The sequence below is a fragment of the Hemitrygon akajei genome, chromosome 5 (genome assembly GCF_048418815.1).
Source record: "Hemitrygon akajei chromosome 5, sHemAka1.3, whole genome shotgun sequence".
Taxonomy (NCBI): domain Eukaryota; kingdom Metazoa; phylum Chordata; class Chondrichthyes; order Myliobatiformes; family Dasyatidae; genus Hemitrygon; species Hemitrygon akajei.
In genome coordinates this window covers 42,864,352-42,891,853 of record NC_133128.1, presented here as the reverse complement: position 1 = coordinate 42,891,853, position 27,502 = coordinate 42,864,352, and the positions used below count along the sequence as shown (strand labels likewise).

At 40.6% G+C, this 27,502-nt stretch overlaps 1 protein-coding gene across 9 annotated transcripts in view; it reads left to right on the top strand.

The window, feature by feature from the left end:
- stxbp5l (syntaxin binding protein 5L) overlaps positions 1-27,502 on the top strand; it is a 352,686-nt gene that overhangs the window by 308,925 nt on the left and 16,259 nt on the right. For all 9 annotated transcript variants that reach the window (XR_012098901.1, XM_073045359.1, XM_073045358.1 and 6 more), the window contains 3 exons: positions 14,605-14,841; positions 18,715-19,075; positions 20,449-20,614. Coding sequence is in view for 8 of the 9 variants with exons in the window: in XM_073045359.1 (XP_072901460.1) it covers positions 14,605-14,841; positions 18,715-19,075; positions 20,449-20,614 (764 nt within the window). In the remaining variant the exon portion in view is untranslated. The remainder of the gene's footprint in view (positions 1-14,604; positions 14,842-18,714; positions 19,076-20,448; positions 20,615-27,502) is intronic.

Genomic DNA, 27,502 nt, shown 5'->3' with positions numbered 1-27,502 from the left:
ATGTGCGTAGCATTCAGAATAAGGCGGACAAACTCGTGGCACAATTAGAGATTGGTTGGCATGTCGTCGTTAAATCACTGAGTCATGGCTGAAAGAAGGTCTTAACATCAAAGGATATACTTTGTATTGAAAGGACAGGCAGGAACGCATAAGTGGTGGTGTGGCTCTGTTGTTAAGAGATGGAATTACATCTTTAGAAAGAGGTGACATTAGGTCAGAGAATGCCAAATCTTTGTGGGTGGAATTAAGAAACTGCAAAGGTAAAAAAAATTATGGGAATCATACATAGGCTTCCAAATAGTAGCCAAGATGTGGGGTAGAGATTGCAGAGGGAACTGGAAAGGGCTTGTAATAAGGGCATTGATACAATTGCAATGGGGAACTTCAGTATGCAAGGGGATTAGGAAAACCAGGTTGGTGTTGGATCACAAGAGAGGAAATTTGTTGAATGCCTATGAGGTGGCTTTTTAGAGCAGTTCGAGCTCTAGCCTACTTGGGGAAAGGCCATCTTAGATAGGGTATTTTATAATAATCCAGATTTTATTCATTTAGTTTAAAGAAACCCTTGGGAGGCAGTGGTCACAATATGATTGAATTCATACTGCAATTTGAGAGGGAGAAGCGTAAGTCACACATATCAGTATCGCAATGGAATAAAGGGAATAACAGAGGCATGAGAGAGGAGCTTGCCCAGGTGGATTGAAGAAGGATACTGGTGGGGATAACGGCAGAACAGAGGTGGCTGAAGTTCCTTGGAATAGTTCACAGGACGCAGGATAGATTTGTTCCACAGAAAAAGAAATTCTCAAATGGCAGAGGTAAGCAACCGTGGATGACAAGGGAGTTAAGGACTTCGTAAAAGCTAAGGAAACAGCATATAAGGTAACAAAAGTGAGTGAGAAGTTAGATGATTGGGAAGCCTTTAAAATCCAACAAAAGGCAACTGAAAAAGCTATAAAAAGAGAAAAGATGAAATATGAGGGCAAAGTAGCCAATAATATAAAGCAGAATACTAATTTTTTTTTCAATTATATGAAAAGTAAAAGGGAGGTGGGAGTTGATATTGGACCAGTGAAAAATGATGCTGGTGAGATAGTAATGGGGCATAAATAGCAGATGAACTTAATCGGTACTTTGCATCTGTCTTCACTGTGGAAGACGCGAGCAGTGTGCCAGAGGTCTGTGAGTGTCAGGGAGCAGGAGTGAGTGCCTTTGCTATTACAAAAGAAAAAGTGCTAGGCAAACTGAAAGGTCTTAAGGTGAATAAGTCACCCGAACCAGATGGACCACATCCCAGAGTCCTGAGAGACGTTGCTGAAGAGATAACGGATGCATTGGTCATAATCTTTCAGGAATCACGTGATTCTGGCATGCTCCCGTGGCTGGAAAATTGCAAATGTCATTCCACTCTTTAAAAAGGGAGGGAGGCAAAAGAGAGGAAATTATAGGCCATTTAGCATAACCTCAGTGGTTGAGAAAGTGTTGGAGTCCTTTATTAAGGATGAGGTTTCGGGGTACTTGGAGACTAATGATAGCATAGTCAAAGTTAGCATGGTTTCTGTAAAGGTACTTCACATGAGGCTACTTAACAAGATAAGATCCTATGGTGTTAGAGGTTCCAGGAAATATACTGGCATGGATAGAGGAATGGCTAACAGGCAGTAGGCAGTGAATGCGAACAAAGAGCGAATGATTGGCTGCCAGTGACTAGTGATGTTCCTCAGGGGTCAGTATTGAGACCACTACTTTTCACATTGTTTGTCAATGATTTAGATAGTGGAATTGATGGCTTTGTGGCAAAGTTTGCAGATGATACGAAGATAGGTGGGGGGGTGGGGGTAGGTAGTGCTGAGGAAGCAATGCAATTACAGCAGGACTTAGATGAATTGGAAGAATGGCCAAAAAAGTGGCATATAGTGTTTGGAAATGAATTATAATGCGTTTTGGTAAAAGGAACAATAGTGCAGACTGTTATCTAAACAGGGAGAAAATTCAAACATCAGAGGTGCAAAGGGACTTAGGAGTCCTCATGCAAGACTCCCAGAGGTTAGTTTACAGGTTGAGTCTGTGGTAAAGAAGGCAAATGCAATGTTGGCATTTATTCCAAGGGCAATAGAATATAAATGCAGGGAGATAATACTGAAGCTTAGTCAAGCCGCACTTGGAGTATTGTCAACCGTTTTGGGCCCCTTATGTCATTGGAGAGAGTCCAGAGGAGGTTCAGGAAGATGATTCTAAGAATGAAGGGGTTAACATATGAGGTGTTTTTGGCAGCATTAGGCCTGTACTCACTGGAATTTAGAAGAATGTGGCAGGATCTCATTGAAACCTACTGAATGTTGAAAGGACTAGATAAGGTGGATGTGGAAAGGATATTTCCTACGGTGGGGGTATCCAGAACTAGAGGGCACAGCCTCAAAATTGAAGGGTGACCTTTAAGAAAAGAGATGAGGAGGAATTTTTTTTAGTCAAAGAGTGGTGAATCTGTGGAATGATCTGCCACAGACTGCAGTGGAGGCCAAGTCCATGGGTATATTCAAAGTGGAAGTTGATAGTTTCCTGATTGGTCGGGGCATCAAGGGATATAGTGAGAGGGCAGGTGTATGGGATTGAATAGGATCGGGGATCAGCCATGATGAAATGGTGGATTGGACTCGATGGGCTGAATGGCCTAATTCTGCTCCTATGTCTTATGGTCTTATTAAACCATAAGGCCTTTCTAGATTTGATAACCCTGTTGCAAAGTATGTGATAGCATCTGAATAATATTTAAAGCTATTGATTATAAAAGCAAACATTTCTTTTATTTTGAATATGCTTTCAATAGTTGGACTATTATCATTCAACAAGATCATCACAAATGTTATTCAATTTTCTTTTCAAACAGCTACTACCTGAATGCAGGCATGGGATAATAATACAGTATGTCCTTTAATTCAGTCTCTGAAAAGCAATACATATTTGCCAAACAATCTTGCAAAGCAATGGCTTTGATTTGTATGCATACCTTAAATGTTAAGAAAACCCTTAGGAATATAGATTAGCTTTACAACTAAAACTGAAGGTTCCATCTTGTTTTAATTGACTATTGGCACTTTACTTCCCCTCCTTAATAGCAGATTTAGATATTAATTACATTTCTTTGCAAGAACTTTAACCAGCTTCTTAGGATTCTGAATGTCTGAAAGAATGACTTATGAATGGCCAGATTGTCCTGTATTCATAACCTACAGTGCCTGCCTCTCCTTACTTTGTCCTCAATAAGGAAGACTAGTTGAGGAGACCCTGAGCCCAAATAAGCATCTCTCCAAGTCATATTAAAAAGTATTCAAATAGACATAAATACTTAAGGTTATTCAGATATCATTTTTAAAAATATTATATCATCATTAAATGATCATAATATTAAATAAACACTGATGAAGCACCAGAGGCTCTTTGTGCACCAGCTTCCATGGTGTGATGTGAAATGCATCTGGACTGAGTTCTGCATATAAAGTTGAGTCTAATGACAGAGAAAACAGGTGCCATCTCACCATCGATAAATTTCCAACTTCTGCCTTTCACTGTGCACATACAAAGTCTTAAGATAATTAGCATTATGAGTATCAGTTCATCAATCAGTGCAATCAATACCATTTGCCAATGTTTTCTTTTTCTATCATTTCTAAGAAACTCATTAATAGAGGTCCATATTTGTAATATCACGTTAAAATGGGACACTATATCCCACTTGATCAATCATAAAGAAAATGTTAATGAATTTAAAAATACCTGCAGCATGACAAAGTGGTGCATGAAGATGCAGTATTACAAAGAAAAAAAAAGTGAAATCTAGTGGCAGAATTTAAATCCTGCAATGGGATAGTTATAAGTGGATCTGTGCGTTATCATGGAACCTTCGATGTTTTACAGGACTGCTACAATTCAAAATATGTAATATGCATATTTCACATCCCTTACAGCAAAAATTTGTCTTTTTTTCATTTTTTACTCAGCTTGTGAAATATGTGCAGAAATAAGAATAAAGGAGAGTCTCATTCCAGTGATAACTATGTGATGCTTGTTTTCTGAGAACTGAACAGATAATTGTTGGGCCAGAGTGCAATGTCATTTTCAGTTAATCCAACAGGCAATTATATTAAAGGATATAGTCATGAAAATAAAAATCATTATGTATGTCATATGACATACCAGGTCCAGTTGAACAAACTTTCAAAGAATTTGTTCAAAAAGGACCAATTATCTATAACTTCACATTACCAGAATTGTCCTCTGAAAATAGCAGCAGGTTAATGAAAACTTAGAAAGTTTCTGTTTTAGAAAAATATGCTGTGATTATTATTTAGTAAATCAATATTGTTTCTGAGGATTCGATGTGAGTAAGCTGCTGTTGAGTCAGGTTGGTGGTAGAGGTGACAGTTTGTCTGGATGCCTGTTCTGCGTAATAGGCGAATAGCAACGTTGAAAATGTGTACAGCCAGATTTTCTGATTTTCCCATTTCAACAAACAATAGGATTGGTTTTGATTTCTGAAATGCTTATTATCATTCCAATGCCAACATTACTTTTCTGCAGGCAAGAAGTAATTTGAATGATGAGAGATAGCAACAACCCTCTTATTGCTCACAACATTTATAAAGAATTGCAATGACAGATTGGGCGTACAGATTAATTCCAGAAGATGTTCAAGATTGCTTTTCAGTATTACATAAGAATAATGAGTAGGAGTAGTACATTTGGCTCTGTATCACCATTAATCAGATCATGATTGATCATCTTCCTCAATGGCATTTGTTCTGCTCTATCCCTGTGTGCCTTAATCCACTTAGTATTTAGATATCTATTTGTATCTGTTTTGAGTGAACAAGCTTCCACAGGCCTTTGGGATAGAGCATTACAAATATTCACTGCTTTATTAATGAAGACATTTCTCCAGTCCAAAATGTCTACCCTTTATTCTCCCCTTAACCTTTGACACCTTTCCTATCAACCTCTGATTTAAATATACCCAATCACTTGGCCTCCATAGACATCTGTGGCAATGAATTCCACAGATCCAACACCCTCTGGCTAAAGAAATTCCTCTTCAACTCTGTTCCTTCTATTCTGAGGCTCTACTCTCTGGTCCTAGACTCCCCCACTGTAGGAAAAGGCCTTTTAGTATTCTGTAGGCTTCAATTAGATGTCCCTATTCTTCTAAGCACCAGTGAGTATAGGCCCAAAGCCATCAAATGCTCCTCAGATGTTAACCCTTTCATTCTTGGAATTATTCTCTTGAACCTCCACTGGACCCTCCCCAAAGTCATCATTTCCTTTCTTTGATAAGGGGCCCAAAACTGCTCACAGTATACCAAGTGTGGTCTGATGAATGCCTTACAAAGCTTCAACATTATTCTCAGACTGTATCCACTGGTGGTTCTTATGTTACCAGCCAGGGAAAACATTCTCCTTCCTTCTACCCTCCTGGGCCTCGAAGAAAGTTTCTAGGTGTATACAGTATGAGGTACTCTTTAATTCTTGTAAACTCCATGGGCCCAATCTATTCCATCTCAATTGTTTATGCAAACCTGCCATCCCTTTAACCGTTCCAGTGAATCTTTGCTGCAATTCCTTACTGGCAAGTATATTGCTTTTTAGATAAGGAAGCCAAAACCACACATAATACTCCATCCAGGCGCTGCCTCACAAAAGTGTTGTGTAATTGTATTAAGATTTTAAAGACCTGATCATGAGGGAAGACACCTTATAAAATCCATTCATTAAAAGGTGTTTATCCTCATCTGGAAGAAGAGGGTTCTTTTTTACTTTAAACTGCTGCTTAAGTTTTTTTGCATCTTTATGTCAGCAGTTTGTAACTGAACCAATACTCCCCTTGTCCTACTTCTAACCATGTCAATTCCTGTCACTGTTTGGATTTTGCTGTGATTCAATAGTCTAATAGGACAATCTTAGCATGTACTAGTGAGTACACTTGTTTTTACTTGCCTTTAAATGTTATCAATTCTGTTAATATGCTGGAAGACACCCGGGCTGGTGTTAATGCTGTGAACTCTTCAAGAAACTAGCTATCTGGGTTTTTAAATGTATTTACAAAAATATTCAAAAATAGCTGAAGTGTACATATTTTTTTGGTGACTAAAGATACCTGAAGTAGAATATTAACCAATAGGTAGTATATAAGATGATTGAAGTAACCTACTTTACCGATAAAGGGGACCACATGATTCTAAGGGGAAAACCTATGAAGTTCTGTTTCGTTGCCTTATTTTAACCTTATTTTAGCACAATGCATTGAGTAATTTGATCTGCATGATCAGTATGCATGACAAGCTTTTCACTGCATCTTGATACATGTGGCAATAATAAACTACCCATATAACAAACACAAGAAAACCTGCAGATGCTGGAAATCCAAAGCAACACACACACAATGCTGGAGGGACTCAGCAGGCCAGGCAGCATCTTTGGAAAAGAGTAAACAGTCGATCATTCAGGCTGAGACCTTTCAACACGACTGGAGATGAGGGGAAGTCAGAGGAAGAAGGTGTGGGGAGGGCAAAGGGAAGTACAAGGAGGCAGGTGATAGGTGAAACTGGGAGAGGTGGAGGGGGTGAAGTAAAGAGCTGGGAAGTTGATTGGTGAAAGAGATAAATCATTAGATACTGGAATGGTTCTGGATGACTGAAAAAATTGCAAATGTCACTCCATTCTTCAAGAAGGGAGAGAGGGAGAAGAAAGGAAACCTTAGGCCAATTAGTCTGACCTTGGTAGTTGGAAGATGTTGGAGCCGATTATCAAGAATGGGGTCTCAGGTGCTTGGAGGCACTTGATAAAATAAACCGTAGTCAGCATGGTTTCCTCAAGGGAAAATCTTGCCTGAAAAATCTGATGGAATTGTTTGAGGAAATAACAAGCAGGATACACAATGGAGAATCAATGGATGATGTGTACTTGGATTTTCAAAAGGTACCACACCTTGACAAGAGGCTGCTTGACAGGAAAGCCTGGTATTACATGAAAGATAGCAAAATGAATACAGCTTTGGCTGATTGGTTTGGAGGCAAACAGTGGGAATAAGAGGGGCCTTTTCTGGTTGACTGCCACTATCTAGTGGTGTTTCCCAGGTGTCTGTGTTGGGACCGATTCTTGTTACGTTATATGTCAATGATTTGGATGATGGAATTGATGGCTTTGTTGCAAAGTTTGCAGATGATGGGAAGATAGGTGAAGGGGTAGGTAGTTTTGAGCAAGTAGACAAACTACAGAAGGACCTAGAAAAATTAAGAGAATGGCCAAAGAAATGGCAGATGGAATACAGTGCCGGCAAGTGTATGGTCATGCACTTTGATAGAAGAAATGAAAGGGTTGACTATTTTCTAACTGGAGAGAAGATACAAAAAACTGAGACACACAGAGACTTGGGAGTCCTTCCCTAAAGGTTAATTTGCAGGTTGAGTCTATGGTGAAGAAGGCAAATGCAATGTTACCATTCATTTCAAGATGACTAGAATATAAAAGCAAGGATGTAATGTTGAGACTTTATAAAGCATTGGTGAGGCCTCACTTGGAATGTCGTGAGCGGTTTGGGGCCCCTTAGAAAGGATGTGCTAAAACTGGAGAGGGTTCAAAAGAGGGTCACAAAAAATGATTCCAGGATTGACTGGGTTGTCATATGAAGAGCTTTTGATGACTCTGGGCCTGTATTCACTAGAATTCAGAAGAATGAAGTGTGACCTCATTGAAACCTATTGAATGGTGAAAGGCCGTGATAGCCAGAGAGTGATGAATCTGTGGAAGTCTTTGCCACAGGCAGCTGTGGAGGCCAAGTCTTCATGTATATTTAAGACAGAGGTTGATAGATTCTTAACTGGTCAGGGCATGAACGGATAGGTGGAGAAGGCTGGAGACTGGGGCGGAGAGGAAAATTGGATTAGCCGTGATGAAATGGCAGACAGACTTGATGGGCCAAATGGCCTAATTCTGCTCCTGTATCTTATGGTTTTATAAAGGGCTGAAGGAGGGGGAATCTGATAGGAGAGGGTAGAAGACCATGGAAAAAAGAGAAGGGGGAAGAACACCAGAGGGAGGTGATGGGCAGGGAAGGTGAGAGAGGGAAACGGGAATGGGGAAGAAGGGGAGCAATTACCGGAAGTTTGAGAAATCGATGTTCATGCCATTGACTTCTCGAACTTCCAGTAATTGCTACCCCCTACTTCTTCACCATTCCCCATTCCTATTTTTGCCACCTTGTATTTCTTCCTCCTGTTCCTTCATTTTCTTAATCTGACTTCTCCCCTTCCTTTCCAGTCCTGAAGAAGGGTCTTGGCCCAAAATGTTCACTGTTTATTTACTCTTTTTCACTGATGCTGCTTGACCTGCTGAGTTCCTCCAGCATTTTGTGTGTGTTGCTAATACCAATATCAATGACTTTGATGGTTGGGTAGGTTAGTAAGTTTGCAGATGGCATGAATGTTAGTGGTGTTGTGTATACTGTAGATGGTTGTCTTGGGTGACAGAATGACATTGATAAGATACAGCGCTGGCTGAGAAGTGGTAAATAGAGCTTAATCCAGATAAGATATGGAGGTAAAAGGCGAGTGGTGTTGCATTACTAATCAGTTCCAACATCACAGCTGCACTCAGAGAAGTCATTTTGGAGGGCTTTCCACTGACTCTGTATGGGTAGAACTCAAAAACAGGAAGGCAATCACTCTGATGGGATTGTACTACATACCCCCTAATAACCACCAGAACATTGCAGGAATATTAAAGAAAGGTGTAAAAAAAAAAGGATTTTTGTCATGGGAAATTTCAACTTCCCTCATATAAACTGGGACCTTCTTGGTGCAAGAGGTTAAGATAGGAAAGAATTAGGTGCACCCAGGAGGGTTTCTTAAATCAATATCTGGTTAGTCCAACAAGAGGAGGGCTGTACTGGATCTGGTGTTGGGTAATGAGCCAGGCCAGTGACTGACTTTTCAGTCAGTGAGCATTTAGGGATCAGTAACCACAACTCCATAAATTTTAAGATAGCTATAGAAAAGGATATGTATGGAAGTTGTGGGAGAGTAATTCTGAACATCTGTTTTTGGGCATCCACATCCAACATGTGGGGGGTGTTTGAAGACTAAATGCACAGGGTACAGGACAGGTATGTCCAGTCAGAAGGAAGGACAAGGACAACTTGGATGTTGAGAGAGCTGATGAATTCAGTCAAGAAGAAAAAGGTTAGTAAAGCTTAGGAAGCTAGAATCAAACAGAGCCTTTGAGGATTATAAAGGAACCAGAAAAGAAATTAAGAAGGGAATTAGGCAAGCCAGGAGGGGCCATGAAAAGACCTTGGGCAAGTAGGATGCAGAAGAATCCCATGGCATTCTATAGATACGTCAGGAGCAAAAGAATAACTCGGGAGAGAGTAGGGCCACTCAAAGGTAAAGGGGGGAACATTTGCTTGGATGCAGTGGATGCGGGTAAGGTCCTTAATGAGTACTTTATACCTGTATTTATCAAGCAAAAGAACATGGAGGTTAGGGAGATCAGTTCTGGTAGGACATTTCAAAGTAAAGGAGGTGGTAGTGTTGGGTTTCATAAAGAGCATTAAGGTGGATGAGTCCGCGGGGCCTGATGGGATATACCCCAGGCTATTGAGGGACACAAGAGATGAGATTGCTGGGGCCTTGACCAATGTCTTGTTCTCTCCAGCTACAGGTGAGGTCCTGGAGGACTGGCGATTAGCTAATGTAGTTCCATTATTCAAGAAGAGAGCCAGGAATAATCCTAGAAATTATAGGCTGGTGAGTCTCACATCAGTGGTAGGGAAATTACTGGAGAGAATTTTTAGGGATAAGATTTAAGAGCATGGTCTAACTCGGGAGACCCAGCATGGCTTTGTTTTAGGCAAGTTATGTCTTACTAACTTGATCCAGTTTTTTGACAAGGTGACAAAGGTGATTGATGAAGGTCGAGCTGTGGAATTTGTCTGCATGGATTTTAGTAAGGCGTTTGACAAGGTCTCTCATGAGAGGCTCATCCAGAAGATTAAAATACATGGGATCAATGGTGAATTGGCCATTTGGATTCAGAACTGGCTTACCCATAGAAGATAGAGGGTTATGGTTGAAGGGACTTACTTTAGCTGGAGAGGTGTTCCACAGGGATCTTTACTGGAACCTCTGCTGTTTGTGATATATACAAAACACCTGGATGAAAATGTAGCTGGGTGGTTCAGTAAGTTTGCAAATGATACAAAGATTAATGGTGTTGTGGATCGCATTGATGACTGGCCAATAATATGGCAAAATATAGATCATTTGCAGATATGGGTGGTGGCGTAGCAGATGGAGTTTAATCTGGCCAAATGTGAAGTGTTGCATCTTGGTAGGTCAAATGTAAAGAGACAGTACACTGTTAAAGGCAAGTTCCTTAACAGTTAATGAGCAGGGTATCTAGGGGTCCGAGTTCATAGCTCCCTGAAAGTGGCTACACAGGTTGGTAGGATGGCTAGGAAGGCTTATAGCTTGCTTGCCTTTATTAGTCAAGGCATTGATTTCAAAAGTCAGGAAGTTATGTTGCAGCTTTATAAAACCCTAGTTAAGACCACATCGGCAGTATTGCATACAGTCTGGTCACCCCATTATAGGGAAGATGCTGTGGCTTTGGAGAGGGAGCAGAAGAGGTTTACCAGGATGCTGCCTGGTTTAGAAGGCATGTGCTGTCATGAGAGATTGGACAAACTTGGGTTGTTTTCTGTGGAGCAGCAGAGGCTGAGAGGAGATCTGTTAGAGGTTTATAATATTATGAAAAGCATAGATAGAGTAGACAGCTAATATTGTTTTCCCAGGGTTGAAATGTCTAATACCAGAGAGCATGTACTTAAGGCGAAAAAGGATAATTTCAAAGGAGTTGTGAGGAGCAAGTTTTTTTTACACAGAGAGTGGTGGATGCCGAGAATGCACTGCCTGGGGTGCTGGCAGAGGCAGATATATTCAGGACTTTTAAGACATATTTAGATAGGCACATGAATGTGAGGAAAGTTGAAGGATATGGTGTTTGTATAGGCAGAAAGGATTACTTTAGTTGGTCATTTGATTACTAATTTAGTTGGTTCGGCTCAATATTGTGGGCGGAGGAGCCTGTTCCTGTGCTGGACAATTCTATGTTCTATGATTGAACATAGAATCTGTACAATTCTATGTTCACTTTAGAAGGTCGAACTTGAAGGCACAGTTCATAAATGGCAGGATTCAGAACAGTGTGGAGGAAAAGATGGACCTTAGGGTGCATGTACATTGTATCCTCGGAGTTGCCACGCAAGTCAATAGGGTGGTTAAGAAGGTGTATGGTTTGTTGGCCTTCATTAATCAGGAGATTGAGTGCAAAAGCTGTAAGGTAATGTTGCAGCTCTTTCAAACTGCTTAGACCACAGTTGGACTAGTGTGTTCAGTTCTGGTCTCGTAGGAAAGATGTGGAAACTTTCGAAAGGGTGCAGAGAAGAGTTGCACCCTTATGAGGGAAATTTGAGCAAGCTAGGGCTTTTCTCCTTGGAGTGAAGGGGGATGAAAAGTGACTTGGTAGAGGTGTACGAGATGATAAGAAGCATAGATAGAGCCGACAGCCTGCACTTTTCACCAGGGTGTAAATGCAAGAGAGCGTAATTTTAAGGTGATAGGAGATAAGTGTAGGGTGGTGTCAAAGGTAGGTTTTTACCGAGTGGTGGGTGCAAGGAAAGTGCTGCCAGGGCTGTGGTAGAAGCAGATACATGAGGGACATTGAAGGCACACTTAGATAGGCATATGAATGAAAGAAAAATAGAGCATTAAATGAATCTTGGAGTAGGCTAAAACAGTGGTACAACATGAGCTGAAGGGCCTGTACTGCACTCTACAATTATGTGTTCCAAATCTCTGAAGAAGGAATGCTCTCTCCGGTCCTGTTCACCCTGTACACATCGGACTTCCAATATAACTCGGAGTCCTGCCATGTGCAGAAGTTCGCTGATGACACGGCCATAGTGGGGTGTGTCAGGAATGGACAGGAGGAGGAGTATAGGAAACTGATACAGGACTTTGTGATATGGTGCAACTCAAACTACCTGCGTCTCAATATCACCAAGACCAAGGAGATGGTGGTGAACTTTAGGAGATCTAGGCCTCATATGGAGCCAGTGATCATTAATGGAGAATGTGTGGAGCAGGTTAAGACCTACAAGTATCTGGGAGTACAGTTAGACGAGAAGCTAGACTGGACTGCCAACACAGATGCCTTGTGCAGGAAGACACAGAGTCGACTGTACTTCCTTAGAAGGTTGGCATTATTCAATGTCTGTAGTGAGATGCTGAAGATGTTCTATAGGTCAGTTGTGGAGAGCGCCCTCTTCTTTGTGGTGGCGTGTTGGGGAGGAAGCATTAAGAAGAGGGACGCCTCACGTCTTAATAAGCTGGTAAGGAAGGCGGGCTCTATCGTGGGCAAAGTACTGGAGAGTTTAACATCGGTAGCTGAGCGAAGGGCGCTGAGTAGGCTACGGTCAATTATGGAAAACTCTGAACATCCTCTACATAGCACCATCCAGAGACAGAGAAGCAGTTTCAGCGACAGGTTACTATCGATGCAATGCTCCTCAGACAGGATGAAGAGGTCAATACTCCCCAATGCCATTAGGCTTTACAATTCAACCGCTAGGACTTAAGAACTTTTTAAAAGCTATTATTAATGCTTTTTGAGATAGTGATTTAGATGCATATCATATTTTTTTTACTGAGTTAAGTATTGTATGTAATTAGTTTTGCTACAACAAGTGTATGGGACATTGGAAAAAAAGTTGAATTTCCCCATGGGGATGAATAAAGTATCTATCTATCTATCTAATAGCCAAAGCTAGATCAAGATAATGTCTTAAAGATGAGAAAGGTGAAAGAGAAAGGTACAGAGCCTAAGCAGTTGAAAACACCAGCAGGAGTTGTTGAACCGATTTACCAATCAGACTAAAGGGTTGAGAAATAACCACAAGGAGTATAAATTAGAGCGGGTGAATTCAAAACAGGCAAAGAAAGAGAACTAGTGATAACAATAAAATGTACTGACAGTGCCAGAAAATAAATTTGCTATTTTAAAATCTCAACCAACTAATATATGAAAAACTAAGATCCCACAGGTATAACAGAAATGAAAATTGCTGAAGAATTATACAGCATCTGCTTAAAGGAAAAAATAGCGTTACTTGTACCTTGTATCCAATAAGGCTTCTTTGAATCTGTTTTTATTGAAGATTTACATATCACTTAATGCTCAATGTCAGAGAAATTGTTTTGCATCAATTACCAATTAAGATGTTTATATTTTTAATGGGAATTTTTAATTATAACATAAAAATAGAGGAACTATGATATTCACCTAAAATCATTGGTGCAGCAGATAGTGAAGTGGCTTTAAACAAAGCTAACAACAGAGCAATGGAACCTAGGTGGCATTTTTTAGTGATGTATTGGCTCTTGGCATATTGACATAGCAGTGAGCACTGTTATTTTAACAGTGAGCTCTGAGCCACGAGATATTCTGAGTTTGGAACTTACCAAATTCTTAAACTTAACTAGCACCCAAACCAGAAAAAAGTACAAGTAATAGTTTATGCTGATGCTACAGAGGATTCATTTACTCCAGATTGCTTAGGATTTTTTCTTTCAACATTGTCTCATCCCATTGTTTATATCATTATTTGTCATAAAATTGGATAAGAAATTGAGTTCAAGCATTTTGGTTTATATGGATCTTCAATTCTTAAAGTGTGGAGAAGTAATTTGCTGCCAGTTTGTTCATCGATCAGCGCTGGAACATGTGATTAGTTTTGGCTACGCTTATTCATTTGTAGATTTTGGGTACTGTTCACTCAAGGTATAACCAGCTGCCAATCTTCATTACAGACCTACCTCCAAATCAAAATGCACTTTCTTAAAATCAAGTCATTACTCTTTCAACAGATTTGTTATACCTAAATTTGTGCACCTTTAGTGTTTGCCATGATGTGATGTAACATTAATGATAAATAATTTATTTTCAACTATTATCTGATCAATTTCCAAAATTAATTTGACAACTAAGACAGTAATAACATAGAAAATGATAAGGTGATTTTAATGAGGAACCTAGTAATAGTTTAAACAATACATAATTGTGAAAAGTCATTTTTAAGAACTGGGCAACTAAATAATGATAAACAGTTACGAGTGCCACTGCATTTTTATGTACTTTGAAACTGAATTTGCCGCCTTACTATTTTTATTACAGAATATTCATAGCAATACAGCCATTTCTTCAAAATCATCATGTATAGTTTTTAAAAAATAATTGAATAGTGGCGAACTTTACAAAATTATTATAATTCATCAAGAGTATTGAACCCCAGTTGCCATTCTTCCATGAACAACTTATTTGAGTCAGTAATTAGCAAACCATACAGAAACATGAAGTACATCGATTAAAATTCCAGAAGAATATATCCATCAGACCTTACATCTCTTGGTAATATTAAAGCTTAGAAGAATTGCATAACCCTTTCCAATGGCTGCTCAATCTCAGGCAATTTTATTGTTCACTGGTTTCATACAGAAAGTAAAGAAAATACTTTTAATCGATCAAGAAGTTCCAGCGTCTCCAGCATCGACAAAGAATCAAAGGAAGCCATAACGGCTTTATACTTCATGGAGTCCTTCAGCCGTAAGATGGACACTACCCTCTCACCATGTCTCTGGGTTGGTACCAGTTTGGGTACAGTACTAGTTATCTCATTGAACCTTCCTCCAGAGGAGCAAAGATATTCAGAGCCACTCATGGTTTCTCCCAGTGGTAAGAAATTTCTGTATGTTTATGAAATGTCTTCTCATTTTAGCAACATTTTTGAAAGCAGCTTTTTTTGGTTAGAAGACAGAGTTGTAATCTAGTCATCTCCAAAAGACAGAGAAAAATCATTTTCATTCTGAAAAGATGTAACTAGTGGAGGGCTTCAAGAATTAGTTCTTGGTCCTTAATTATTTACTATTAATATTAATGACCTGGAGGACGGGAGAGAGTGTAAAATGACAAAGTAAGTGGACAGGTGATAATAGGTGAGGGGGCCTGTTGCAGGGTTGATATTTGGACCCTGCAGAAGAATATAGATAGATTGAGTGAGTGGGCAAAATTTTGATAATTAGGGTTTGTTGTGGAAAGAGTGAGGTCATGCACTTCAGTAAGGGCATCAAAAACAGTCTATTCTCAAAATTGGCAGAGGTCCAGTGAGTGGAGTATAAGTGATAGTCTTGTGTATGAATTACAAAATGTTAGCAGGTAGATGCAACAAGTAGCTTGTAGTGAGTTGGAGTTTAGAAATAAGGAAGTATTTTTACAATGTACAGGGTGTTGCTGAGGCGATACCTGCAGCATTGCAGACAGGTGTGGTCCATGATTGAAGAACATAAGCATTAGCAGCATTCAAAAAATGATCCACTAGGGATGAGGAAGTTATCCTACCATAAATGACTAAGAATTTGGATATGTGTTCTTTGAATGAGAGGTGATCTTTTTGAAGTATAAGAGGTCTTGACGGGGTAGATGTTGAGACGTTTTCAGTAATGGAAGAGTCTCAAATGAGGGAGCAAGTTACAAGACAATAGGATGGTCATTTAAACTGAGGTGCGTAGGAAGGTAGGCAGGTCTGTAAAATTCCCACCCTCCTGAGGAATATAGAAGTTAGATAACTGAAGTTATTTGAAAAGGAATTAGATAATTATTTGAAAGATTGAGGAATTGAGGGCTTTAGGAAATTGAGACATATGAAATCTGTGACGTATCAGCAATGATCATATTGAATGTCAGGGCAAGCCTGCTCCTGCTCCTGCTCCTGTTTTCTGGTGTTCTTCATGACAACAATCAAAACACATACATTTATGCAGCTTTCATACAGTAATCAGAATGGTTCAATGACATTTTGCGCACCACAATCCTGAGGAGATACCAGTTTGTGTAGAGGGACAGAGAGTTTTAAAAAAGTGAGGGGGGCAGTCGGCACATTTTGCGTGCCATAGTTCTCGAGGAGATGTTGGATCGCACATAAATAGGCACTTAGCAAGGACAAATAAAAAAGACGTTAGATGTAAGTGGAGCAGCCATTGTGTGAGTGGGTTGGTGTTGGAGTAGGGAGTTGAGGCTTTGGCTCATCAAGGGATTTTTTTTCATTATTTATTCTTTCTTTCTTAATACACCTTTAGAGCAGTGGGGATGCCAGATGGGATACTGAAATTCTCCTCTTGCAGGATGTGGGAAGGCAGGAAAATGGCCAACGTCCTGATGACTACACCTGCAAGAAAGTGCATCCAGCTGCAGCTTCTAACAGACCGGTTAAGGAGTTGGAGCTGGAACTGGATGAACTCTGGATCATTTGGGAGGCTGAAGGGCTGATAGACAGAACATACAGGAAGGTAGTTACACCCAAGGTGCAAGACACTGGTAACTGAGTGACCATCAGGAGAGGGAAAGGGCAAAGGCAGCCCGTGGCCGCTCCCCTCAACAACTGGTATACCACTTTGGATACTGTTGTGAGAGGGTGATCAGGGTGGGGGAAATGACCTACCAGAGAAAAGCCACAGCGGTCATGTCTCTGGTTCTATGGCTCAGAAGGGAAGGAGGGAGAAGGGCCATGCTTTGCTGATAGGGGATTCATTGGCTAGGGGAACAGAAAGGAAGTAATGTGGACAAAAGCAAAGTTCCTGGATGGTTTGTTACCTCCCGGGTGCCAGGGCTGGGGACATCTCAGATTGAGTCTTAATTGGGAGGGTGAGCAGCCAGGTGTCCTGGTCCTCGTTGGTACCGCTGACACGGGTAGAATGGGTGACGAAGTCCTGATTAGGTGCTAAGTTAAAGGGCAGGAGCTCCAAGGATCTGATCATGGGAACCAGGCGCCAGGAAAGGTAGCAGAGTGGTTGTGGTGAAAGATGATGTTAAACCTACATACAAAGTCAGGAATCAAAAGATAATAAAATGAGAAAATCTGCAGAGCTGGAAATCGAAACAACACAAACAAAATGCTGGAAGAACTCTGCAGGCCAGGCAGCATCTGTAGAAAAGAGTGTACAGTTGATGTTTTGGGCTGAAACCCTTAAGCACGATTAGAGTAAAAGAGCTGTGGAGAAGATTTAAAAGGTAGGGGAAAGGGAGAGAGAAGCACAAGGTGATAGGTGAAATCGAACGTAAAGAGATGGGAAGTTGATTGGTGAAAGAGATACAGGGCTGGAGAAGGGGTATCTGACAGAAGAAAACTGAAAGCCATGGAAGAAAGAAAAGGGGAGAGGACCACCAGAGGGAGGTGATGGGCAGGCAAGGAGATAAAGTGAGAGAAGGAAAGGGGGATATGGAATGGTGAAGGAGAGGGAGGGTGGGGTGGGGGCCATTACCAGAAGTTCGAGAAATCAACATTCATGCCATCAAGTTGGAGACTACCCAGATGGAATATAAGGTGTGATCTCATCACGACAGTGGAGGAGGCCATAGATGAATATATCGGAATGGGAAGTGGAATTAAAATGGGTGGCCACTGGGAGATCCCGCTTGTTCTGGCAGACAGAGTGTAGGTGGCCAGTGAAGTGGTCTCCCAATCTATGTCCGGTCTCACCAGTATACAGGAGGCCACACCGGGAGCATTGGACACACAGGTGAAGTGTCGCCTCACCTGAAAGGACTGCTTAAGGCCCTGAATGGTAGTAGGGGAGGAGGGATCTTCCCTCCTGGCACTTACCCTTGCAAGCAGAACAAGTGCTACACCTGCCCCTGCACCTCCTCCCTCACTACCATTCAAAGCAGTCCCTCAGTCTACATCAGGTCTCACCGATGTGGAGAAGGTAACTTTGGAATTACTGGATACAGCAGATAACCCTGACCAACTTGTAGGTAGTGTTGCTGCACCTGGAAATACTGTTTGGAACTCTGAATGTTGGAGAGGGAGGAAGCGAATGGGCAGGTGTAGCACTTCTTCCACTTGCAGGGGTAAGTGCCTGGAGGGTGATTAGTGGAGAGGGAAAAATAGACGAGGGAATCACAGACAGAGCATTCCCTGTGGAAAGTGGAGAGTGTTTGGGATGTATAGATACAGTCTGTTTGGTAGTAGGATCCCATTGAAGATAGTGAAAGTTGCAGAGAATGATGTGTTGGATGCGGAGGCTCATGGGATGGTAGGTAAGGACAACAGGTACTATTATCCCTGTTAAGGTGGCAGGGTGGGTGTCAATGAAATGGAGGAGATGTAGGTGAGAACAGCATCAATGGTAGAGGAAGACACCTCATTCTTTGGAGACAGAGGGTATCTCAGATGTTCTTTGGAAAAGGAGTAATACATAGTGATACATCTTTGAAATAATCTGTCAGATGAACTGCATTTGGTAAAGGATATAGTTGTACCACTTGGATGCATACAGATTAGCTTACACTCTGGATAGGATTAATGCTATAACTGAGAATGTTTAATGTTTTGATCAGTAATATTATGATTATGGATACATTTTAATTAAACCTGGCTGATGGAATTGTTTGCGGAGTATTCTCCGAAGTCTAAGTTAAAACCAGATTATGTTGCATTACCTTAATTGCATTTGAAGTGCAGATAAAAATGGAATCTATTAAAATTAATAAAATATGAGATTCCATGCAGTTCATGACAATGTTATGACATACAGTTTTTGGATTTTTCAGGCACAGTGTTAATGTTGAAAGGAGCCATATTAACATTTTCCTCTTTGGATTCTGTGGGTGGTCTAATACATCCCCCGTATGAGGTGTGGAGAGACCCAAACAGTGAAGATAAAGATGATAAAGGACGGAGAAGAAAGCTAGTAAAATTTTCACCATCTTCCTCTCAGGAGATGGCAGACCACCAATATGTAGTGCTCTGCTCTGAAAAACAAGCCAAACTCTATTCACTTCCTTCTCAGTGCTGTTTGTATGTACACAATATCACAGAGACTTCCTTTGTATTACGAGCAGATGTCGTAACGATGTGCAATAGCATCTGCCTGGCTTGCTTCTGTGCTAATGGACATATTATGACCTTAAGGTAACTTTCATGTACTGTAAGTGCATGATTTTCCCTTCATATTTCACTGTTTGTTTATTATTGTAAAGTTACATTTGTGAAATTTATAATTTATAATCAACATAGTTCTGTAATTTTCTGTCATATCTCTCTTCTTTCCCAATCTCACCAAACTATAAGTTACTTTGAAAACCAGAGGACATCTCATCATTTTGTTGCTGCTCTCTTCAGTTCATTTCTTAATGTCCTCCATGCCAACACTGTTCCACTGCACGTTAAGAGTTCCAGCCATGCAACAAAGGGTTGTTCTAATGCCCTCCTTTACATTAGCACACATTTAAAGTCATGATGATTCATATATTATTATTTCTTAGTTATCTTGTTACAATTGTGCCTACTGAAGATTAATGTAATAATCTCAGTACATTTGATTTAATCTTTCAGCATATTACTCACTGGGATACACATGTTAAGAAGCCATCCAGCTCTTGTTCATAACCAAAGTGTTTTATCACTAGCTTCTGGGTGCTTTGCCCTATTTTCCTCATGAGGCAGATTGCTCCCTCTTTGTGTTTGCATGTGATTCCATTTTTCCTCTGTTGATTAAGGGGGCATTTAAAATCACAGATCGTGATTCATAATTGTAAGATTCTGCATTACAAGCATAGTAAATTATATGATAGTAAAGCAAAATAAAAAACAAATCCCATGAACACACACATTTGGTCCATAACCTTCTATTCCTTGCACTTCAAACACTTGTCCAGATGCTTCGGAATTGCTGGAGAATATCTGCCTGTACTCTTTCTCAGGCTTTCTACTCCAGGTTCCAACCACCATCTGTGTGTAAAAAGTCCCCTCAGAACCCTTCTAAACCTACTACCTCTCACTTCAAACCTATGCCCTCTTTACCTTACTGTATAAACCCCCAGCATGGGAAAAAATCTTACTGTCTACCTTATCTATCCCCACATAATATTGTATACCCATGATAAGGCTGTCCAGGTGACATAATTGAATTTGAGTAATGAGGGCTTTTTAATCATAACTCATGTTTCCAAAGGAATATACAGTAAATAAAGATGAATAAGGACAGATAGAGGGGAAATAATCCACACAGGACCTGTGAGTTGCAGTTCACAGCAATTGCTAGAAACTTGAAATGAAAAGAGAATGCTGAAAGTATTCAGCAGAGCTTGGGTAGTACATATGGAGGGAGAGAAGCTAAGTTAATGTTGTGGTTTACAGGAGTACTGGTGAGCTATATGAAGGTCATCAGAAGCAATGAAAGAAAAAAATAACTCCAGCTAACCTGCCACCTCCGATAGAATTGAAATGTTCTTTGGTGATCTTAAATTGCAATAAGTAACTTTTTTTCTTTTTTTCAACTATAGCTTGCCAAGCCTTAGGCCATTGCTGGATGTAAACTACCTTCCTTTAACTGATATGAGAATAGCCCGGACTTTCTCCTTTACAAATGGTGGACAGGCTCTGTATCTGAGTTCACCCAGTGAAATACAGCGAATCACCTACAGCCAAGAGATGTGTGAAAATCTTCAGGTGAGAATGCATCTCCATATATGAACTATTAGTCTTGTTTGAGTGTTGGATAACTTGAGCATTGTTTTTTAAATAAGTAAACACTGAGAGCACATCACTAGGTGAATATTTGACGGAATTGTGCTGACTTTGACAAGGCAGTTCTTAAGTGAACTGTTGATGTTTGGTCTCCTTTGGGTAAGTAAGTCCTAAGCTTCCATAGACCAGCTCCAAGTCCAGTTCATGATGAATGATGCTTTCTACTTGCACACTGATGCACCATCAATAACTCACGCCGAGACTTAGGAAGTGAGATATCGGCTTTTATTGACTGAAGAACACTACATCCTGGGGAAATGAGGGAGAGCAGCAGGCCACAGTCGCCTTTATACAGGGGTCTGTGGGAGGAGCCACAGGGGTAGTCAGCAGGGTCTTGGGAGGAGCCACAGGAGCAGTCAGACAGGTATATCTAGTTCACCACACACACTATAACTGGACTCCACTTGAATTCCAAATGCAGTGTATTAAGGTGCAAGGTGCCAGGGAATTCACCTTTGCTATTGTACGCCAACTGGACCTTTCTAATTCATGTGAAAGAGTATTCCTGATCTGGAGATTAAGTAGAAAAAGGTAAATGAACTAATGTTTTAAGAAATATATTGGTGATTAAATGATTTTAAAATATAATTTTAATAATTTAAACTTTTATTACTTTAATGTTTTGAATTTCTTAATTTGTTTTATTTTGCAATTAACAATTTAAAACATTACGAGTTTCTAAATGTCTGTTAAGGAGAGGCTCTGATCCCAACTTTGCCACCTGTCCAAGGTAAGGCACACCTCAGGGGTGTGTGCTTAGCCCACTGCCCTACTCTCTATATACACATGACTGTGTGGCTAGGCATAGCTCAAATGCCATCTATAAATTTGCAGACAATACAACCATTGTTGGTAGAATCTCAGGTGGTGACGAGAGGGCATACAGGAGTGAGATATGCTAACTAGTGGAATGGTGCCACAGCAACAACCTGGCACTCAACGTCAGTAAGAAGAACTGATTGTGGACTTCAGGAAGGGTAAGACGAAGGAACATATACCAATCCTCATTGAGAGATCAGAAGCAGAGGGAGTGAGCAGTTTCAAGTTCCTGGGTGTCAAGATCTCTGAGGATTTAACCTGGTGCCAACATATCGATGTAGTTATAAAGAAGGCAAATCAGTGGTTGTACTTTATTAGGAGTTTGAAGAGATTTGGCATGTCAACAAATACACTCAAAAACTTCTGTAGATGTACTGTGGGGAGCATTCTGACAGGCTGCATCACTGTCTGGTATGGGGGTGGGGAGGGGGTTGGCCACTGCACAAGACTGAAAGAAGTATGTAGTTGATCGATTCCATCTTGGGTACTAGCCTACAAAGTACCCAGGACATCTTTAGGGAGCGGTGTCTCAGAAAGGCAGTGTCCATTATCAAGGACCTCCAGCACCCAGGGCATGCCCTTTTCTCACTGATACCATCAGGTAGGAGGTACAGAAGCCTGAAGGCACACACTCAGTGATTCAGGAACAGCTTCTTCCCCTCTGCCATCCGATTCCTAAATGAAAATTGAACCCTTGGACACTACCTCATATTTTTTTAATATACACTATTTCTGTTCTGGCACATTTTTAATCTATTCAATATATGTATACTGTAATTGATTTACTTATTATTATTTTATTTATTTTTTTCTCTTCTATATTATGTATTGCATTGAACTGCTTCTGCTAAGTTAATAAATTTCACGTCACATGCTGGTGATAATAAACTTGATTCTGATTCAGCCCTTTGTTATTTTTCAGGGACTTTAATACTGAAGTTTGAATAATTGCAGAACAGTCTAGATATTGTAATAGGTGGTGTTTATATTATTCAGTTTTAATTCAAATCAAATGATTCAGTGAAACATTATGGTGAATTGAAAATCCATGGTATGAATCACATGATTATCACCACCAATGGAAATCACCCTCAGAGACTAAGGCCCAAATGGCAACAAGCTTATTTCAGGAAAGAGAATTCAAGGGAACACACGCCAATCCTCATCAGGAGATCAGCAGTGGAAAGAGTGAGCAGTTTCAAGTTCCAGGGTGTGAACATCTCAGAAGGTCTAACCTGAACAAATATATTGATGCAATTGCAAAGAAGGCTCCATCATGGGCACCAGCTTCCCCAGCATCGAGGACATCTTCAAAAGGCGATGCCCCAAAAAGGTGTCATCCATCATTAAGGATGCCTGTCATCCAGGGCATGCCCTCTTCTCATTGCTACCACTGAGGAGAAGGTAGAGGAGCTTGAAGACACACATTCAACATTTTAGGAACAGCTTCTTCCCATCTGCCATCAAACTTCTGAATGGACAATGAATCTGTGTACACCACCTCACTAATTTTATTTTGTTCTCTGTTTGCACTACTACTTTAATTTATACTATGTGTGTATTTATATATTTGTAATTTATAGTTTTTAAACTTAAGTATTGCACTGCTGCAATAGAAAATCTAATTCACGACATATGCCTTTAGACCTGATTCTATAATACAACCGTATGTTTTCATAAGGTTGTATTATATTTCATTATAAAAGATTATATATGAAGTAATATTGAAGATTCTTACATTTGTGCTAAGAAGTAACATTTGATACTTGAAGTTTTTTGTTGAATTCTCTACATGAATTCATTTGCCATTTCCGTGATGGAAATGACAATGGAAATGGAGATGGAAATTGCCATTTCCAAGATGGAATTGTTGTTTCTGGCTTCTACCCTACGGTGTTTAGTTCTTGTTTCATAGGGAGCAGCAGTTAGAATTGCAACTTCCCACTAGTATTAATGTAAGTTGCACCACTTCCAATGAACTCAGCTTCATGCACTTTCTGCAGACTTGCCAATTATTTACTGGTTAGGAAATTTAGCAATTGTGATATATTTTGCACATAAAAGTAAGAAAATCTCCACTCACCAGCTCACCTTCTATTTATGGGGACCATTTTTTTCCCTCAATGTATATCCAGTTTGACACCGTTCTTGTCTAAGTGCCTACTGTTGTACTAGGAAAAGCAGCAGAGTTTAAAACATATTGGTAGGCAGATCATCATTATGTTTAATCAGCACACACACTAATTTGACAGTGACCACATCATCAGAGTTCAATAATGCAGCGAAGTAACTTCATGTTCTCTATAAGTGATCTAAAAATCCTAAAACAGTGACAATAAGCCCATCTGCATGCTGTTGAGGACTGTAATATGGAGGATGTTTCAGTGTTCCTCATCTCCTTACAATCAATGGTCAGTGTGTTTTCAGTTTATATCTGTAGGTCTCTGAGGCTTTGAGCTAGGAGCTCTCACTAAGGGGGCTGAGTTTACTACACCCTTTCAACTGCTTTTACTTATTTCATGAAGATCAGATTTCCCCCTGTCTCTACAGTTTAATTGCTACAGATGCTCTCTCACAAGGGTCCTCAGTTAACACTTTCAGACTCCTAGGAGTCTACACCACATACAATCGCTAGTGGTCCCAGAACATACCCTACACAATGAAGAAAGCTCACCAATGCCTCTACTTTCTGAGAGGCTGAAGAGAGCAGGACTTTGCACAATGTATCACTGGCACCAGCCTACCTGCCATCAAGAACAGATATACAGAAAGGTGCCATAAAAGAGCCAGTAACATGAAGAAGGATCGCACCCACCCTACTCATAGACTCCCATCAATCCTTGTAGAGGTTTATCTGTTAGCCATATGGCTACAATCCTGTTGGGCATGTCTTTGGAGGTCTTCAGATCACCTGTGGATAAAGGACCATTACTCTTCTCCACAAATCCATAGAACATTACAGCACAGAAACAGGCTTTTTGGCCCTTCTTGGCTGTGCCGAACCATTTTTCTGCCGAGTCCCACTGACCTGCACCTGGACCATATCCCTCCAAACCCCTCTAATCCATATACCTGTCCAAGTTTTTCTTAAATGTCAAAAGTAAGCCCGCATTCACCACTTCATCTGGCAGCTCATTCCACACTCCCACCACTCTCTGCGTGAAGAAGCCCCCCCTAATGTTCCCTTTAAACTTTTCTCCCTTCACCCTTAACCCATGACCTCTGGTTTTTTCCTCCCCTGTCTTCAGTGGAAAAAGCCTGCTTGCTTTCACTCTATCTATACCCATCACAATTTTATATACCTCTATCAAGTCTCCCCTCTTTCTTCTGCGCTCCAGGGAATAAAGTCCTAACCTATTCAACCTTTCTCTGTAACTCAGTTCCTCAAGTCCTGGCAACATTCTTGTAAACCTTCCCCGCACTCTTTCAACCTTATTAATATCCTTTCTGTAATTAGGTGACCACAGTACTCCAAATTCGGTCTCACCAATGTCTTATACAACCTCACCATTACATTCCAACTCTTATACTCAACACTTTGATTTATAAAGGACAATGTACCAAAAACTTTCTTTACAACCCTATCTACTTGTGAAGCCACTTTTAGGGAATTATGTACCTGTACTCCCAGATCCCTCTGTTCTACTGCACTCCTCAGTGTCCTACCATTTACCTTGTATGTTCTACCTTGGTTTGACCTTCCGAAGTGCAATACCTCACACTTGTCCGCATTAAACTCCATCTGCCATTTTTCAGCCCATTCCTCCAACTGGTCCAAATCCCTCTGCAAGCTTTGACAACCTTCCTCACTGTCCACTACACCTCCAATCTTTGTATTATCAGCAAATTTGCTGATCCAATTTGCCACATTATCATCCAGATCATTGATATAGATGACAAATAACAATGGACCCAGCAATGATCCTTGTGGCACACCACTAGTCACAGGCCTCCACTCAGAGTAGCAATCCTCCACTACCACTCTCTGGCTTCTTCCATTGAGCCAATGTCTAATCCAATTTACCACCTCTCCATGTATACCTAGCGACTGAATCTTCCTAACTAACCTCCCATGCGGGACCTTGTCAAAAGCCTTACTGAAGTCCATGTATACAACATCCACTGCCTTCCCTTCATCCACTTTCCTGGTAACTTCCTCAAAAAAGTGTAATATATTGGTTAAGCATGACCTTCCATGCACAAAGCCATGCTGACTTTTTCTAATAAGTCCCTGTCTATCCAAATACTTGTAGATCCTATCTCTTAGTATTCCTTCTAATAATTTACCTACTACATGTCAAACTTACCGACCTATAATTTCCCGGCTTGCTTTTTGAGCCTTTTTTAAACAACAGAACTACATGAGCTATCCTCCAATCCCCCGGCACCTGACCCGTGGATATCAACATTTTAAATATTTCTGCCAGGGCCCCTGCAATTTCAACATAGTCTCTTTCAAGGTCCGAGGGAATACCCTGTCAGGTCCTGGGGATTTATCTACTCTGATTTGCCTCAAGACAGCAAGCACCTCCTCCTCTTTAATCTGTATAAGTTCCATGACTTCCCTACTTGTTTGTCTTGTTTCCAGAGACTCCATTCCAGATTCCTTAGTAAATACAGATGCAAAAAACCCATTTAATATCTCTCCCATTTCTTTTGGTTCCATACATAGCCGACCACTCTGATCTTGAAGAGGACCAATTTTATCCCTTACTATCCTTTTGCTCTTAACATACCTGTAGAAGCTCTTAGGAATATCCTTCACCCTGACTGCCAAAGCAACCTTATGTCTTTTAGCCCTCCTGATTACTTTCTTAAGTATTTTCTTACTCTTTTTATACTCCTCAAGCATCTTATTTCCTCCCTGTTGCCTATACATGTTATACATCTCTCTCTTCTTCTTCATCAGAGTTCCAATATCCCTCGAGAACCAAGGTTCCTTATTCTTTTTCATTTTGCCTTTAACCCTGACTGGAACATACAAACTCTGCACTCTCAAAATTTCTCCTTTGAAGGCCTCCCACTTACCAATCACATCCCTGCCAGAGAACAACCTGTCCCAATCTACGCTTTTTAGATCCTTTCTCATTTCTTCAAATTTAGCCTTTGTCCAGTTTAGAACTTCAACACGAAAACCAAATCTATCTTTATCCATAATCAAGTTGAAACTAATGACGTTATGATCACTGGAACCAAAGTGTTCCCTTACACACACTTCCGTCACCTGCCCTAATTCATTTCCTAATAGGAGATCTAATATCGCATTCTCCCTAGTTAGTACATCTATATATCGATTTAGAAAACTTTCCTGAACACATTTCACAAACTCTAACCCATCTAGACCTTTAACAGTATGGGAGTCCCAATCAATGTGTGGAAAATTAAAATCCCCTACAATCACAACTTTCTGTCTCCTGCAGTTGTCTGCTATCTCTCTGCAGATTTGCTCCTCCAATTCTCGCTGACTATTGGGTGGTCTATAATACAACCCTATTAATGTGGTCATACCTTTCCTGTTTCTCAGCTCCACCCATATAGACTCAGTAGACAAGCCCTCTAATCTGTCCTGCCAAAGCACTGCTGTAATATTTTCCCTGACTAGCAAAGCCACCCCCCCACCCTTCATCCCTCTGCCTCTATCACATCTGAAACATCGGAACCCTGGAACATTGAGCTGCCAGTCCTGCCCCTCCTGTAGCCCAGTTTCAGTAATGGCTATGATGTCATAATTCCATGTGTCAATCCAGGCCCTCAGCTCTTCTGCCTTTCCCACAATACTCCTCGCATTGAAATATACACACCTCAGAAGATTATTACCACCACACACAACCTTACTGTTCGTGACTTTGCATGAACTACTAACATCATTTATTTTTACCCCCATTCCACTATCTACTCTGGCACTCTGGTTCCCATCCCCCTGCAAATCTAGTTTAAACCCTCACCAATAACACTAGCAAACCTCCCTGCAAGGATATTGGTCCTTCACAA